At 40.2% G+C, this 13,170-nt stretch overlaps 1 protein-coding gene across 1 annotated transcript in view; it reads right to left on the minus strand.

The window, feature by feature from the left end:
• Positions 1–5,260: 5,260 nt before the first annotated feature.
• The window catches only part of LOC126808906 (uncharacterized), a 51,572-nt gene continuing 43,662 nt past the window's right edge, over positions 5,261–13,170 (minus strand). The window contains exon 2 of the mRNA XM_050533967.2: positions 5,261–8,291. Coding sequence (XP_050389924.1) covers positions 6,877–8,235 — 1,359 coding nt within the window. The 5' untranslated portion in view covers positions 8,236–8,291 and the 3' untranslated portion in view covers positions 5,261–6,876. The remainder of the gene's footprint in view (positions 8,292–13,170) is intronic.

Raw genomic sequence — 13,170 nt, forward strand, 5'->3', positions numbered from 1 at the left:
CTCACTCTGCATGGAAACAGGAAAGGAACTCGAAAATCTAAGACTCGACTACTGTACTACATAGATCAATAGAGAGATAATAGCTGTCCCCAACGTTTATCATTTGGTCTGTAGGTGTAACCGCGATTAGACAAGAAAGTGATGAAAATGAAATTTTCGTTTACATGATAACACACGAGTGTACGATTTAATGAGGTACGTACACTGAAATAGTGTATTGTGAGCAATATAGTTTATTTTGAACTTTTGTATCCAAGGGCCACTATGGTGTGTTGGAAAATAATATGTTCAACCTTGTTGGTGTCGAGACTAGTTTGCAACAAGATGGTGTCACTTTACCGTGCCATTAAACTATGCCAATAGCCACCAACAAAGTATGTGAATGGGTCGGACACATTAAACTATGCCACCACTGACAAGGGGAAACCACGCCAGAAAATATTGATGAACTTTCTCGGCCAACACCGGGGGCGAATCCGCGACGTCCAAGCTAGCGAGCCAGCATCTTACCTACTTAGGCTCCCGGAGCAAAACAGTTGGACGTTAAACTCCATTTCATTTCATTTTATTTTTCTACTTTTCCGAACGAATCGGACTGTTGGAGATAGGCATACCCTATGCAGAGTGATATGAAGGAAATTTTCAATGGACCGTGGCATTTCTTCATCGAATTTCAACTGTGAAGGATTTTTTTATGTGCACGCCAATGTGTACACAGGGGGTTGTTTTGGTTTTTTTTTTGTCCCATCTACAATACTAGACACTGTTCTTTGCCAGACCCTTTGTCCTGCACTACCGACATGGAGAAACCACGCTGCAAGATCCAGGGGGAACTTTCTTGACCTACACCAGGATTAGTGTATATGTAATCATAGTACTGAGAGGAATATGGCCGACACCACGACAACCCGACATCAGGACACCACGACAACTCGACAACACGATATCACGATATCATGACATTGACATTTTTAACCCGACAATACGACATTTTTACGCGACATTACGACATTTTTAATGTCGTGGTGTCGGGTGAAAATGTTGTATTGTCGGGTTAAAAATATCGTGATGTCGGATTGTCGTGGTGTCGGGTTAAAATGTCGGGTTGTCGGGGTGTCGCCTTATGAGAGCGACACCACGACATCACGACATGATACCAATCAGCCACCATAAAAACGATGATCTGTAAACGACTGATTGGTTGATTGGAATTCTATCCAGCCGCCTAAATTAGGCTTATTAGACTACTTTGAAGTTGCTGTATTCACGGGCTTGAATAGCATAGGGAAGTTCGTAAATTGGTCCCTGTTCACGGTCTGTAAAATACGATATCGGTTTCAGGGGAGATAACACTATAATTATCAATGGAAAAAGACCACTAAAGATATTTCAAGTGATGTTAGTTTTAATGCGGGGGGTGGGGGGGGGGGGGGGGTGAGGGTATGTGTGTGTGTGTGTGTGTGTCGCGGGAGGGGGGGGGGTGTATAGGAAATTGTTGGTGTCAGCCATTATCACATATGTGATAGAACTAGTTAAACACATTCCAAATATGCTTTTAACACAGAGACCATTGGTACGATAGATACGTAACGAAGATTTGAAGAAACGGGAAGTAACGCATAAAATGCAGAACATGAGCTATCCTTATGTATAACTGACAGAAGTATCGAGCGATATCAGATTCACGATCGAATTTCAGCTCACTGATAATTCCTTCGAAGACGAATAGTGATTATATGAGACTGTGAGAAGATCATAAAATGAACTGATTGTCACTAGATAAGAGAAAACGAAGCAAATAGAAAATGACAGGGTACCAAGAATCAACAATTATCATTATATAACGTATACCTCGCTTATCATTATGTATACCTCGCTTATCATTATCTAACGTATCCCTCGTTTATCATTATATAACGTATACCTCGCTTATCATTATATAACGTATCCCTCGCTTATCATTATATAACGTATATCTCGCTTTCATTCATTACGGCTTTTTTTCTTTTAGTTTAGAAGTCTAATTGTCGCGGAGTAACAATGAGCGACTTCTGATATATAATCCTTGTCTGTAGAAGGTTAAGTTGTCCGAATCAATCTATTTCCACTTTGATTTCTTCTCTGATTACCACAATGACAATAATTCCATTCATCCATTATTTTTCAGTTAACGAAATGAAACAAACCACTAACCACGTAATAAAAAAACCCCTTGGAATTCAATTACGAACAGACCGTAACGCTGCTGCCCGGGTAACATTACCCTAATAGGGCGATCCTCGGTTGTCGAGATTTCTTGACTTTGGTCGAACTAACGGAATCCGAATTTCATTCAGTCCGCAAAAACTGAACCATGCTATTATGGCATGGTCATAGTAGTTCCAAGATTGCGGGTGTCGATGGAACGAAAGTGTAAAATATTTAGAAAGAATCTAATTTTCCTTAGCATATGATTTTAGGAAAGCTTGAAAGAGTTTTAAATTGTTACTACTTCTATGAGCAGATATTTTTTTTTTATCTCGTATGTTGTCTGAATCTATGTAAGTCTAAAAATTACGCATTATTTCAATATTATTTTGTATTATGCAAAAAGTAAAGTCAAATTACAAGGAATTTTGTCCATGGTGGCAGCCATCTTTGGACAGACGATGGTCCGGACCATGTTATTTCGGGACTATGTTATTTCGGGACTAACAAATGGTTAAATTTTATTTCAATAATTCACTTGCGCGTCGTGGTCTGTAGCAGTGGAAGGAAACCGGAGGGTCCGGAGAAAACCCACAAGGTTGTACAATCGAGGAGTTTCAAGGAGGCAAGTCGCTAAACTCATATCATCCACAGTTATCGACATTGCATACATGACTTATTGGTCAATTTAATTCAACACTGATGTTGTTATCTTACCGAGAGAGAGAGAGAGAGAGAGAGAGAGAGAGAGAGAGAGATGTTGTTTACGGTACACTCTACACAAGATAGGTCATTTTGGGAATAACATGGTTCAATTTTATTTCAATAATTCAATAATTCGCTTTCGCTTAGGGATCTTTAGCAATGGGAGGAAAGTGGACGTCCCGAAGAACACCCACGAAGTTGGTTATTTTAGTAGATCTGAAATGCGCTATATGTCGTTTTTAAGTTGTAACGTATTTTACCAATGGGCAAAGATCTGAAAGACGTTACATGCGTTTTTATACGCCCACATTTTCATGTGGACGTATATTGTCGTCGCCCCCGTCCGTCCGGACGTCGATCCGTCCGTCCACAATTGTTTGTGGATACTACAGGTCACAATTCTTATCCGATTTTGACGAAACTTGAAATATAGTTTTATCTCCAAAAGATCTCGGTTGCTTTCGAAATTGGTATGTATCGGACCGAAACTTCATAGATTATGGCCCCTGATTGTACGAAAAATCACGTTTTTAGCTTGTGGACCAAATAGAGGTCACAATTTTTAATCGATTTTGTAGAAACATGAAATGCAAGTTTATAACCCAAAGACCTCAGCTCCTTCGATATTCGCGCATATCGGATCGTAACTTCCTGAATTATGTGCCCTGATTGTACTAAAAATCGCGTGTTTAGCTTGTGGATCCTATAGAGGTCATAAGTTTTTATCCATTTAGAAAACTGTTTTAGTATATCACCGTTACGCCCTAAGGATGGTTGAGTTCGAATTTCGTGAAAATCGGCCCAAAACTGACAGACAAAATGGCCGTCCCTCGTTCTCAAATAGCGTAAAAATGTGGTATATCAAGGTTGTGGACCCTATAGAGGTCACAATTTTTATCCAATTTTGTTGAAACTTGCAATGCATGGTTATAACTCAAAGATCTCGGTTCCTTTCAATATTCGCGCATATCGGATAGTAATTTCCTGAATTTTGTGAAAATAGTGCCAAAACTGCCGGACAAAATGGCCACCCCTCGTACGCAAATAGTGTATAGCATCTGGTATATCAAGCTTGATGAGAGTTGAAATACATGTTTGTAACCCAAGGATCCTGGTTCCTTTCGATATTCGCGCGTATCGGATCGTAACTTCCTGAATTATGGCCCTTGGATGTACAGAAAATCACGTTTTTAGCTTATCGTCCATGTAGAGGTCACAATTTGTATCCGATTTAAAAAAAAAAACATGTGAATATATCATCATTACACACTGAGATCTTGGTTCCTTTTGATAATCGCGTATATCCGAGCGCAACTTCCTGGATTATGGCTCCTGATTGTTCGAAAAATCGCATTTTTGACTTATGGATTCTCTAGAGGTCACAAAATTTTTTTCTGATTTTAAAACCGTTTAAATATTTCACCTTTCCACCATAATGAATGTTGAATTCGAATTTCGGGAAAATCGAAATGAAACTGCCCGACAAAATGGCCGCTCTTTGTACGCAAATTGTGTAAAAGTTTGCAATACGAAGGTTGTGGACCCTCTAGAGGTTACAATTTTTATCCGATTCTGATAAAACTTAAAACATATCTTTATATCCGAAAGATCTCAGTCCCTTTTGATATTTGCGCATTTCAGACCATAACTGGATTATTGCCCCTGATTGTACAAAAAATCATTTTTGTTTTTAGTCTGTTCTCTATCCATCTCTTGCGAAATGTGGACGTATCCTGCCTGGCAGCCGCTGGTTAAATTTAAGAGTTTGGTTTTCGCCATTATTCTTTGTGTGTGTAGCAGACTATAACTAAGACTTAAACATCAGACACGTGACATGTGAATTCTGTATCCTGAGTGACGTCTCTTACAAGCTTAAAATCTGAAGAGTTGCCTACTTATATACTTATGTCTGATGATGTCATTATTGACATCACGCACGCGATCCCTTTAATTAGATCACTTCCTTCATCACTCATATTTTTATTAGTTCCTCGGGATTTTCCGGCGTAGCTTCCCTTTGTCAATGGTGCAGAACGGAGAACCCATGTAAACAATTGGAATTCGAGAAATAAGAGTAGACTGTGTAGTACCGCTATCCGGGCAAAATTTACAGTGATGCCCGTAACTAGGGTGGAGCGCAGGGAGGGAGGGGGTGGGGGGCGAAAGTTCCTCCCCCCTCCCCCGCCCCCTGTTAAAAAATTGTCGACCATAAAAAATAGATTGTCCTGAGAACACTTCCCGTCCGCGCATTGCTCTGAGCTAGTTAACGGCCCCGGTTTCGATCAATATTTGTGGTTGCGAAAATTCCTCGAAAGGTAACGTAAGACGTCAAAGTCCATTTAATTTCCTTCAAACAATAAATAAAACATTGACTGGTATAATCTTTAATTATTACCATGGTGATCAATTTCTTTTATAAAAACAAACAATATCTCATTAAAATTAATTACTGAATAATGATTAAATAGAACCATGTTTCCGGAAATATCCGAACGGTGAAAGTATTATATAAACTGGGTTTTAATCCTTACAGATATTCACTTGCAAAACTTGCCGAAAACCTCCAAATGGTGAAACATTAAATAAACATCGAGTGGTAAAAATTATGATAGCAGGTATTTAATCCTTATAGAAAATTTGTACAGTCACGTACGTAAATAACCGAAAAGTCCCGAGTGGTGAAAATTGTGATAGTAGGAAGTGGATAGAACACGCGGGTAATACACATGTATCACATGACAGGGATCACTTATATCATATATTTAACACGAGTTGTAGTAAATTCCATAAAAACACAAAATAAAGTGTAAGATATCACGTGACACAAAATATAACACGCGTAAACAAAAATAAAACCACGTGTCAAACAAACCACCAGCTGATCGATACATAGAAGTGCACTTCTTTTAAATGTAGTTGTAAACAAGCTCATCCTAGGGTCAGTGCAGGATGAAGAGAGGCCTAGGTTATTCCCCTTATGAGGCCCCTCCCAACCCTTATCCCTTCCAACTAGAGGAATATGAAAGTGTGTTTTAAATTCAATTGAGCACAGCCGAGGAAGATGAGAGATGATTAAAACTACAGTGCGTGTAAAAAAAAGGCTTATCACAAGCTCATTCTGGACTCATTTAGTGAATGTTAGTGCTCCATGCATTTAGTGTAGTAGCGAACTGGATCTTAAAACGGATCCGGGCATCATTCTCTCACTAGGTCGGCCCATTATTACAAATCGGGCATCACTTTCCTACCAGGTCAGCCCATTATTACAAATCGGGCATCATTCTCCTACTACGTCGACCCATTATTAAGACTCGGGCATTATTCTCCAGCTAGATCGGCCCATTATTCACAAATTGCTTATCTGAGAAAATAGAAAAAATATTTCTTTTCAGCCGGGGTATCTTGTTCTATCCAGCTCATCGGCTCAGTTACTACCCAGCTGACCAAGCCAACTGTGTATCGCCCATTGCCCTTATGGCCAATCGGCCGTCCGATGTCTTTTTTATTGTGGTGCGAAAATTGTCTATAATATAAAGAAAGATAACCTAGAATGTGTTGGATTAACATTCCTAGATTAGGTTCGGTAAAAAATCAATAAGTTGATTTGATTGATTTATACGTTGATTGTGTTTATGGAATGACAACCTGTCTTCGTTGAAAATGTAACGTCCATAAGTAAATCCAGTGTTGAGATGTAACCGATTGTGTTTTCTACTGTTCACACAGTCAGCCAAGAATGAAACTAAAATCAGTTAACAAATCGACTTCTGTTTAAACTTTCGAAACAACACCAAATCTAATCCCAAAACTAATTAAATATCGGATCTATTGAGTATCAGATTAATTCAATTTCACACTTTATAGTTTCCTAAATCCAAGATATTTATCCACCTATAACTATAAACACGACCTCGTTAAGTGTTGCTATGGTTATAAAGAGAAATTATAGAGAGAACCACGACGATAGGTTGCCTGTGCGCATCATCAAACACTGGTCATTTTCGATAATTTTGGTCTTTGAGTCTGTGGACTGGTACCTTGGAAAGACGATGGGCTGTTCATTAGAAGTGGACTCTTAGGACGCGTGCTTCTTTTGGGTGTCACTTCCCTTAGTCGATGTTTAGGAAATGCGGCTTCGCTATCAGTAGGAACTGGAGAAACTCGAGGTGTTGTAGGAGAGGTTTTAATAATTGTGGGTATTTTGGGCGTCTGAAGTATCTTCGTTTCGGGGGAACTGGCAGTTAGACTTGTATAATTCTCTCCAAATTGATTGAAACGTTTAAAGGATGTTCGTCTCTCAGTGGCCGTTTGTGGATCTTTTAAACGGTCCGCTGCTTTGGCATCCGTGGTGTCGTCAGTTGTGACTTTTACGCTGGTGTCGTCCTTACTGGTTGTTGACGGGGTGATGGGTGTTCCCAAGTCCGTTGGGCGAGCAAGTGTCGGTGGAACGATGTCAAGGGTTGATGTAGACTTGTCCTCACTCTCTATCTTTTTAGAGTCTAAGAAAATCTCTTGATCAGAAAGTTGCACCCCTTCCACGATCCCAGAAGTCCTGATTTTTACGGAGTATCTTTGAGATTTGCCATCAGCGGAGCGTTGCGGAATAAATTCAACATTCGGAAAGTCCAAAAAAACATCCTTTAAATTCTCGATGTAAAATGAGGACAAGACCTCGCCGCCTTTGCGTTTCCTAATCGCGACGGGTGCTTTGTTTAGAGGCATAGTTATGATTGTGTCCAGAGTGAAGTCATAAGATACATCTCTGTGCTTTAAAATCACTCCTGTGATATAGCTGTGTTTTTTCTCTACAGAAATATCACTCGTAGTTTCCAACACCAACGTATCCTCAAAATTCTCGGCATCGGTCTTCGTGACTTGCAAGGTCATGTTTACGTCGCCAGAGGACCTTCCTCCAGCAACGGGAAGTCCAAGAGAAAAATGGGCTTTCCCACCAAATGTGAAACCTTTCTGGAACGTAACAGTCACACTTGCTTTACGCGTGCGCTCAAATCTGAATTTGTACGTTTGATTTGTTTCCGTGTTATTACGGAATTCAGTTCTGAGGTCTGAAGTATGGTCGCCATGTTTGTGATCATATCCTGAGCGTGAAGGTTCTTTCTTGAGTTGACGAGGAGTCAGCTGTTGGTTGACGTCTTCTGTGTGGTAGAAATTCAGAGGAACATCGACAATAAAATCTCGTCGACGTAAAAATGTTTTAGCACATACACCCTGAGTAGACTTAAAATTGTTCCAGGCAAAATCTTCTAAAATCTTTTTGATGTCTAGGATTTCCGACTCCTCGGTACGCGGTGCCCCACGCAGGCACAGCATTGCAATTTTCATTCAGCTCTGTGGAATCAAAAACAGGCAAAACTGCAATTACTAGGCTTGGAGTTATTCTGAAAATAAACAGAAATATACTATGATTAATTTTTTCCCAATTTTCTCAATAAATAAATAAAAAAAATTCAGATGCCAAGCATGAAATGGGGTTTCACTGTTTACTTTTCTGCACTGAGACATGGTGGCTAAGTGAGTAGGACTCTGTCTCGCTAGTCTGGAGGTCGCGTGTTTGCTCCCTGAATTGGCCGAGAAAGTTCACCGGGATTTTCCGGCGTGGTTTCCCCTGGTCAGTGGTGCAGAAAGGAGGGCCTGACTAGGACAGCTATCTAGTCGTTCGGATAGGACGAAAAACCGAGGTCCCGTGTATACATTGGCGTGCACGTAAAAGATCCCTCGGCAGTTGGAATTCGATATAAGAGTAGGCCATAGTGCCGCTTCCCGGGCAACATTTCCCTCATAGCACACTGTATGGCGTATGCCCGTCCTCATTAGCCCAGTATAGGAGCAGAACAGTAGGACGTTAAACCCTATTTCAATTCATTTCATTATAACTTTTCTGCATTGTTATTTGGAATGAAGAAGGCCATGCATATGCCATGTCATGCGTTTTCACCTACTCTACATCGAATTTCAACTGTTAAAAGTTCTTCAATGTGCACGCTAACGATTGCACGGGGCCTCGGTTCATCGTCCCATCTGAATGACTAGACGTTATTCCTGCATCACTGAGAGAGAGAGAGAGAGGGGGGGGGGGGTAACGCCAATATTTCGCTTGCGCGTAGGGGTCTGTCGCCGGGAGAGGGTGAATCAGAGGATCCAGAAAAAATCCACGCGGTTAGACAGGTGATCTAACTCCATGTCACGTGCAAGTTGTGAATCAAAACCACATCACTTGACTAAATGAAAAAGGTGCACTCGTTTGAACATTCGGTCACCAAACCCCACAAATAGACAGATGAACGACAGCCACCAATATAAATAGACAAATAAAGTATGATTATAGAAGTATAATAGTTATTATACAGACATGTGAGATATAACAGATGTGACGAGCTCTAATTAATCAGTATAAAGTCGGACAAACACCAGATCCACATTCTTATAATTCTAACATAATGTAACTCCATTTTAAAATGATATTTCCCACAGTTGGAGTAAGGTATATATCGCAGATCCATACAATAACAAACTTATACATGTATTCTTATAATTCTAACACAATGTAACTCCATTTTTAAAATGATATTTCCCACAGTTGGAGAAAGGTATAAACCGCAGATCTATACAATAACAAACTTATATTCTTATAATTCTAACACAATGTGACTCCATTTTAAAATCGTATTCTGCACCAATAGGGATAAACCACAAATCCATACAATAACAAACTTATATTCTTATAACTAACACAATAATAATCATTTTCTAAAACGTTACTGATTCGAGCAGAATGGTGCCTTTTACTCATTTAAATACCCATTTACACTAAAATAGAAAATAATTTTTACCCACAAATACTTCAAACATCTTTATTTATTTTTCTAATACATAAAAAATATGTTTTAGAATTTAATTTGTCGAAGGAAAAAAGTTAATATTTGTGGCTCATTAGGTCGCATCAATATCATCCTTATCAGTGATTGTCGCGGCCTAGCTAATATTCACTACGGATCAGTGTGGGTCGTTGCTTCAGGAACATGAGCAAAAATGTGACTCCAGGAAGATAGACAAGGTGTTCTGTACCCACCGGTATAATGAAGATGGACACACGCCGTGCAATGTGCTATGTTGGGGGGAAGAATGGTTTACCGCGTGTGCTTTAGATCACAAGGTCTGTCATTCAGTCAAGTGGCGTGGTTTCGATCCCCCGCTTGTACGTGACAGTGATTAAGGTCGTCTGTCCAACCTCGTAGGTTTTCTCCGGGTCATCAAGTTTCCTCCCACTGCTTAATCAAGCGAATGATTAACAAAAAAATGAACCACAAGTTAGACAACATGTTAACCAAATGACATAGTTTGTATCGAGTCGACGTTAAATCCCATCTTTTTCTCTCGCTATGAAGGAACTAATAGATTCTTGTTAGGCCCTCCGTCCTGCACCGCAGACAAAGGAAAGCCACTAACGGAAGAAATTCTCCCTGACTTCGCTCACATTACACGCGGGACTCACATATGGTTGTATTTAATTTCAATAATTCGCTTGCGCGTAGGGGTCTTTAGCAGTGGGAGGAAACCGGAGGACCTGGAGAAAACCCACGATGTTTGACAGGTGACCGTACTCCTTGTCACGTACAGGCGGGGAATCGAAACGGCGCAACTTGACCCAATGACAGATCTTATGATGCAACGCACACGCGTTAACCATTCGGCCGACCAATCCCCGTGTGACCATTGTTAGTCTCGAAATGACCTTTGTAAAATGTCGACGTTTTAATCCCACGTGATGTAATTGTTTCAGTGCGGTATATAACATCCGAATTTTTTTTTATATAATTGTTTAGTTGTTGTGCATGGTGATATCTTCTGGAACTAACCTAATTACTACTGTCAATACCGAATGGCTGATTAACACTAGTAACGCGCAGACTCAAACACCATAAATAACTCGAGTTATTGTCCAATCAGACAGAAATGAAATGAAATGAAATGGGGTTTAACGTCCTACTGTTCTGCTCCTAACCTGGGCTAATGAAGACGGGCATACGCCATACAGTGTGCTATGAGGGAAATTTTGCCCGGGCAGCGGCACTACCGCCTACTCTTATATCTAATTCCAACTGCCAAGGGATCTTTTACGTGCATTCCAATGTATACACTGGACCTCGGTTTTTCGTCTCATCCGAAGGACTAGACAGCTGTCCTTGTCAGGCCCTCCGTCCTGCATCACTGACAAGGGGGAACCACGCCGGAAAATCTGGATGAACTCTCTCGGCCAATGCAGGGATTGAACACCCGACCTCCAGGCTAGCGAGCCAGCGTCTTACCCACTTAGCCACGTTGTCCCCCCAATCAGACAGAACAAAAATCTTTTTAAACCATGTATCCCATGGAGACAGAGACCTATTTACTCTACTTCGCGAACAGATCTCTGCCCTAAATGGCCGCCATATCCAACAATTAATATATTGTTTTGTAATGCGGTCATTTTTCCGGTTCACATCTGTAATTCACAAAAAATTAATTAAACCTGTCCAATTTTAATGAAAGCAGAATATATACTTCTCAAAATTCGCAAAATATTCTTAGTGTTTTCGACTAAATACGTCGATGTCGGACTTAAAATGTCGGTCAACTAGCTTAGTATCTGGGGCTTATTTCACGAAATTTTAGCTAAGATAAAATCCAAATTTTAGTAATTTGATTGGATAATATTAGATTGATTTTAGTGCTTAGCCAATCAAAATTTAGGTATCTACTAAAATTGGATTTTATCTTTAGTTAAAATTTCGAGAAACAGGGCCCTGTTCTCAAGCGGAGCTAGTTGTAGACAGACAGCGTTAAGTTTATTATGCCGTGCGTCCATAATACCTTGTAAGTTTAAGGGTGTTTGGGTCGGGTTTGTTTTAGTTTGGCTCGGGATTGTTTTATTTTGGGTCGGATTTGGAATTGGGTTTTTGTCTCGTCAAAGCAACAATTTGGTATTATTCGTTTCTATAGTTACTTGTGCAATGGGTGGGAGGATTTTGTTTGGATAACAATGTTTACAGCTGCTCTTCATTAAATTCAAACTATCCAGGATTATTTTACGTGCTAGCCAATATCTACACGGGACCTCTTTTTTCGTCCCATCCGAACAACTATACGTTGTGTGATCTTTTAGAGGCATTTAGTAACTGGATAGAGCAATAAACTATAACACATACTTATGGAAGAACAATTACTGATTTATTTGGGCGACGTTTCGAAGAGTATTCTCTCAACGTTTTCAAGCTTGAAAACGTTGAGAGAATACTCTTCGAAACGTCGCCCAAATAAATCAGTAAAGCTTGAAAACGTTGAGAGAATACTCTTCGAAACGTCGCCCAAATAAATCAGTAATTGTTCTTCCATAAGTATGTGTTATAGTTTATTATACGTTGTGTCTTGCCAGGCACTCCGCCCTACACCACTAACAGAACCACGCCGGAATTACCAGCCAACGTCTTACTCACTGAGCCACCGTGTTCCCCCTCAGGACTAATGCAGGACTAATGCAGTGTACATCTTTAGTAGAAGGAGAGACCTTATATCTTAATGCTAATCCACGAGGTTACACTCATGGAAATAATAAAGCATTTCACCTTTTTGACGACAGATATATTCTGCCAGACACACTTCCCGTGTCTGCCGAAAAGGCGTTACTCCTGAAAAGTGAAATCCGGGCTTGAAGGTTTTTCCTGGCTCGCGCCAGGATAAGAACCCGAGATATTTTAATCGACAGAACAGCGCCATGCGGCTCAACCACCATTCGTGACTCTCTTTGCAATACACCTATGGGGCGGGGACAGTATTTAATGATGGCGATCATCATATTCTTTCTAAATAAAAAACAAACTTAAAATGTTTTACATTGTACCATTGTTTGATAAACAAAAGTTCAATTATACCTTCGGGGCATTTTTTGGGTATTTTATATTCATAGTAGCCTTACTAGTAATAGTTTCGCTTCAAATGTTCAGAATTAATTTCTTGTTTTGTTTTTTCTGTGGTTTTGGTACTGCAGGAGCTACGGTGGCGCTAACTAACTAACGAATAAAAGTCCTACGGGATTCAGCGTGGCTTCCTCTTGTCAGTGTTGCAGGGTAGATAGGATGAAAAACAGAGGTTATGTGTGCACGTCGGTGTGCACGTAAAAGAATCCATGACAGATGAAATTCGGTGAGCAGGCGGAAATGTAGCTGCCCGGGCAAAATGTCCCTTACAGCACATGGCCATATACATCTTCATTAGCCTGTT

The sequence above is a fragment of the Patella vulgata genome, chromosome 1, assembly GCF_932274485.2.
Source record: "Patella vulgata chromosome 1, xgPatVulg1.2, whole genome shotgun sequence".
Taxonomy (NCBI): domain Eukaryota; kingdom Metazoa; phylum Mollusca; class Gastropoda; family Patellidae; genus Patella; species Patella vulgata.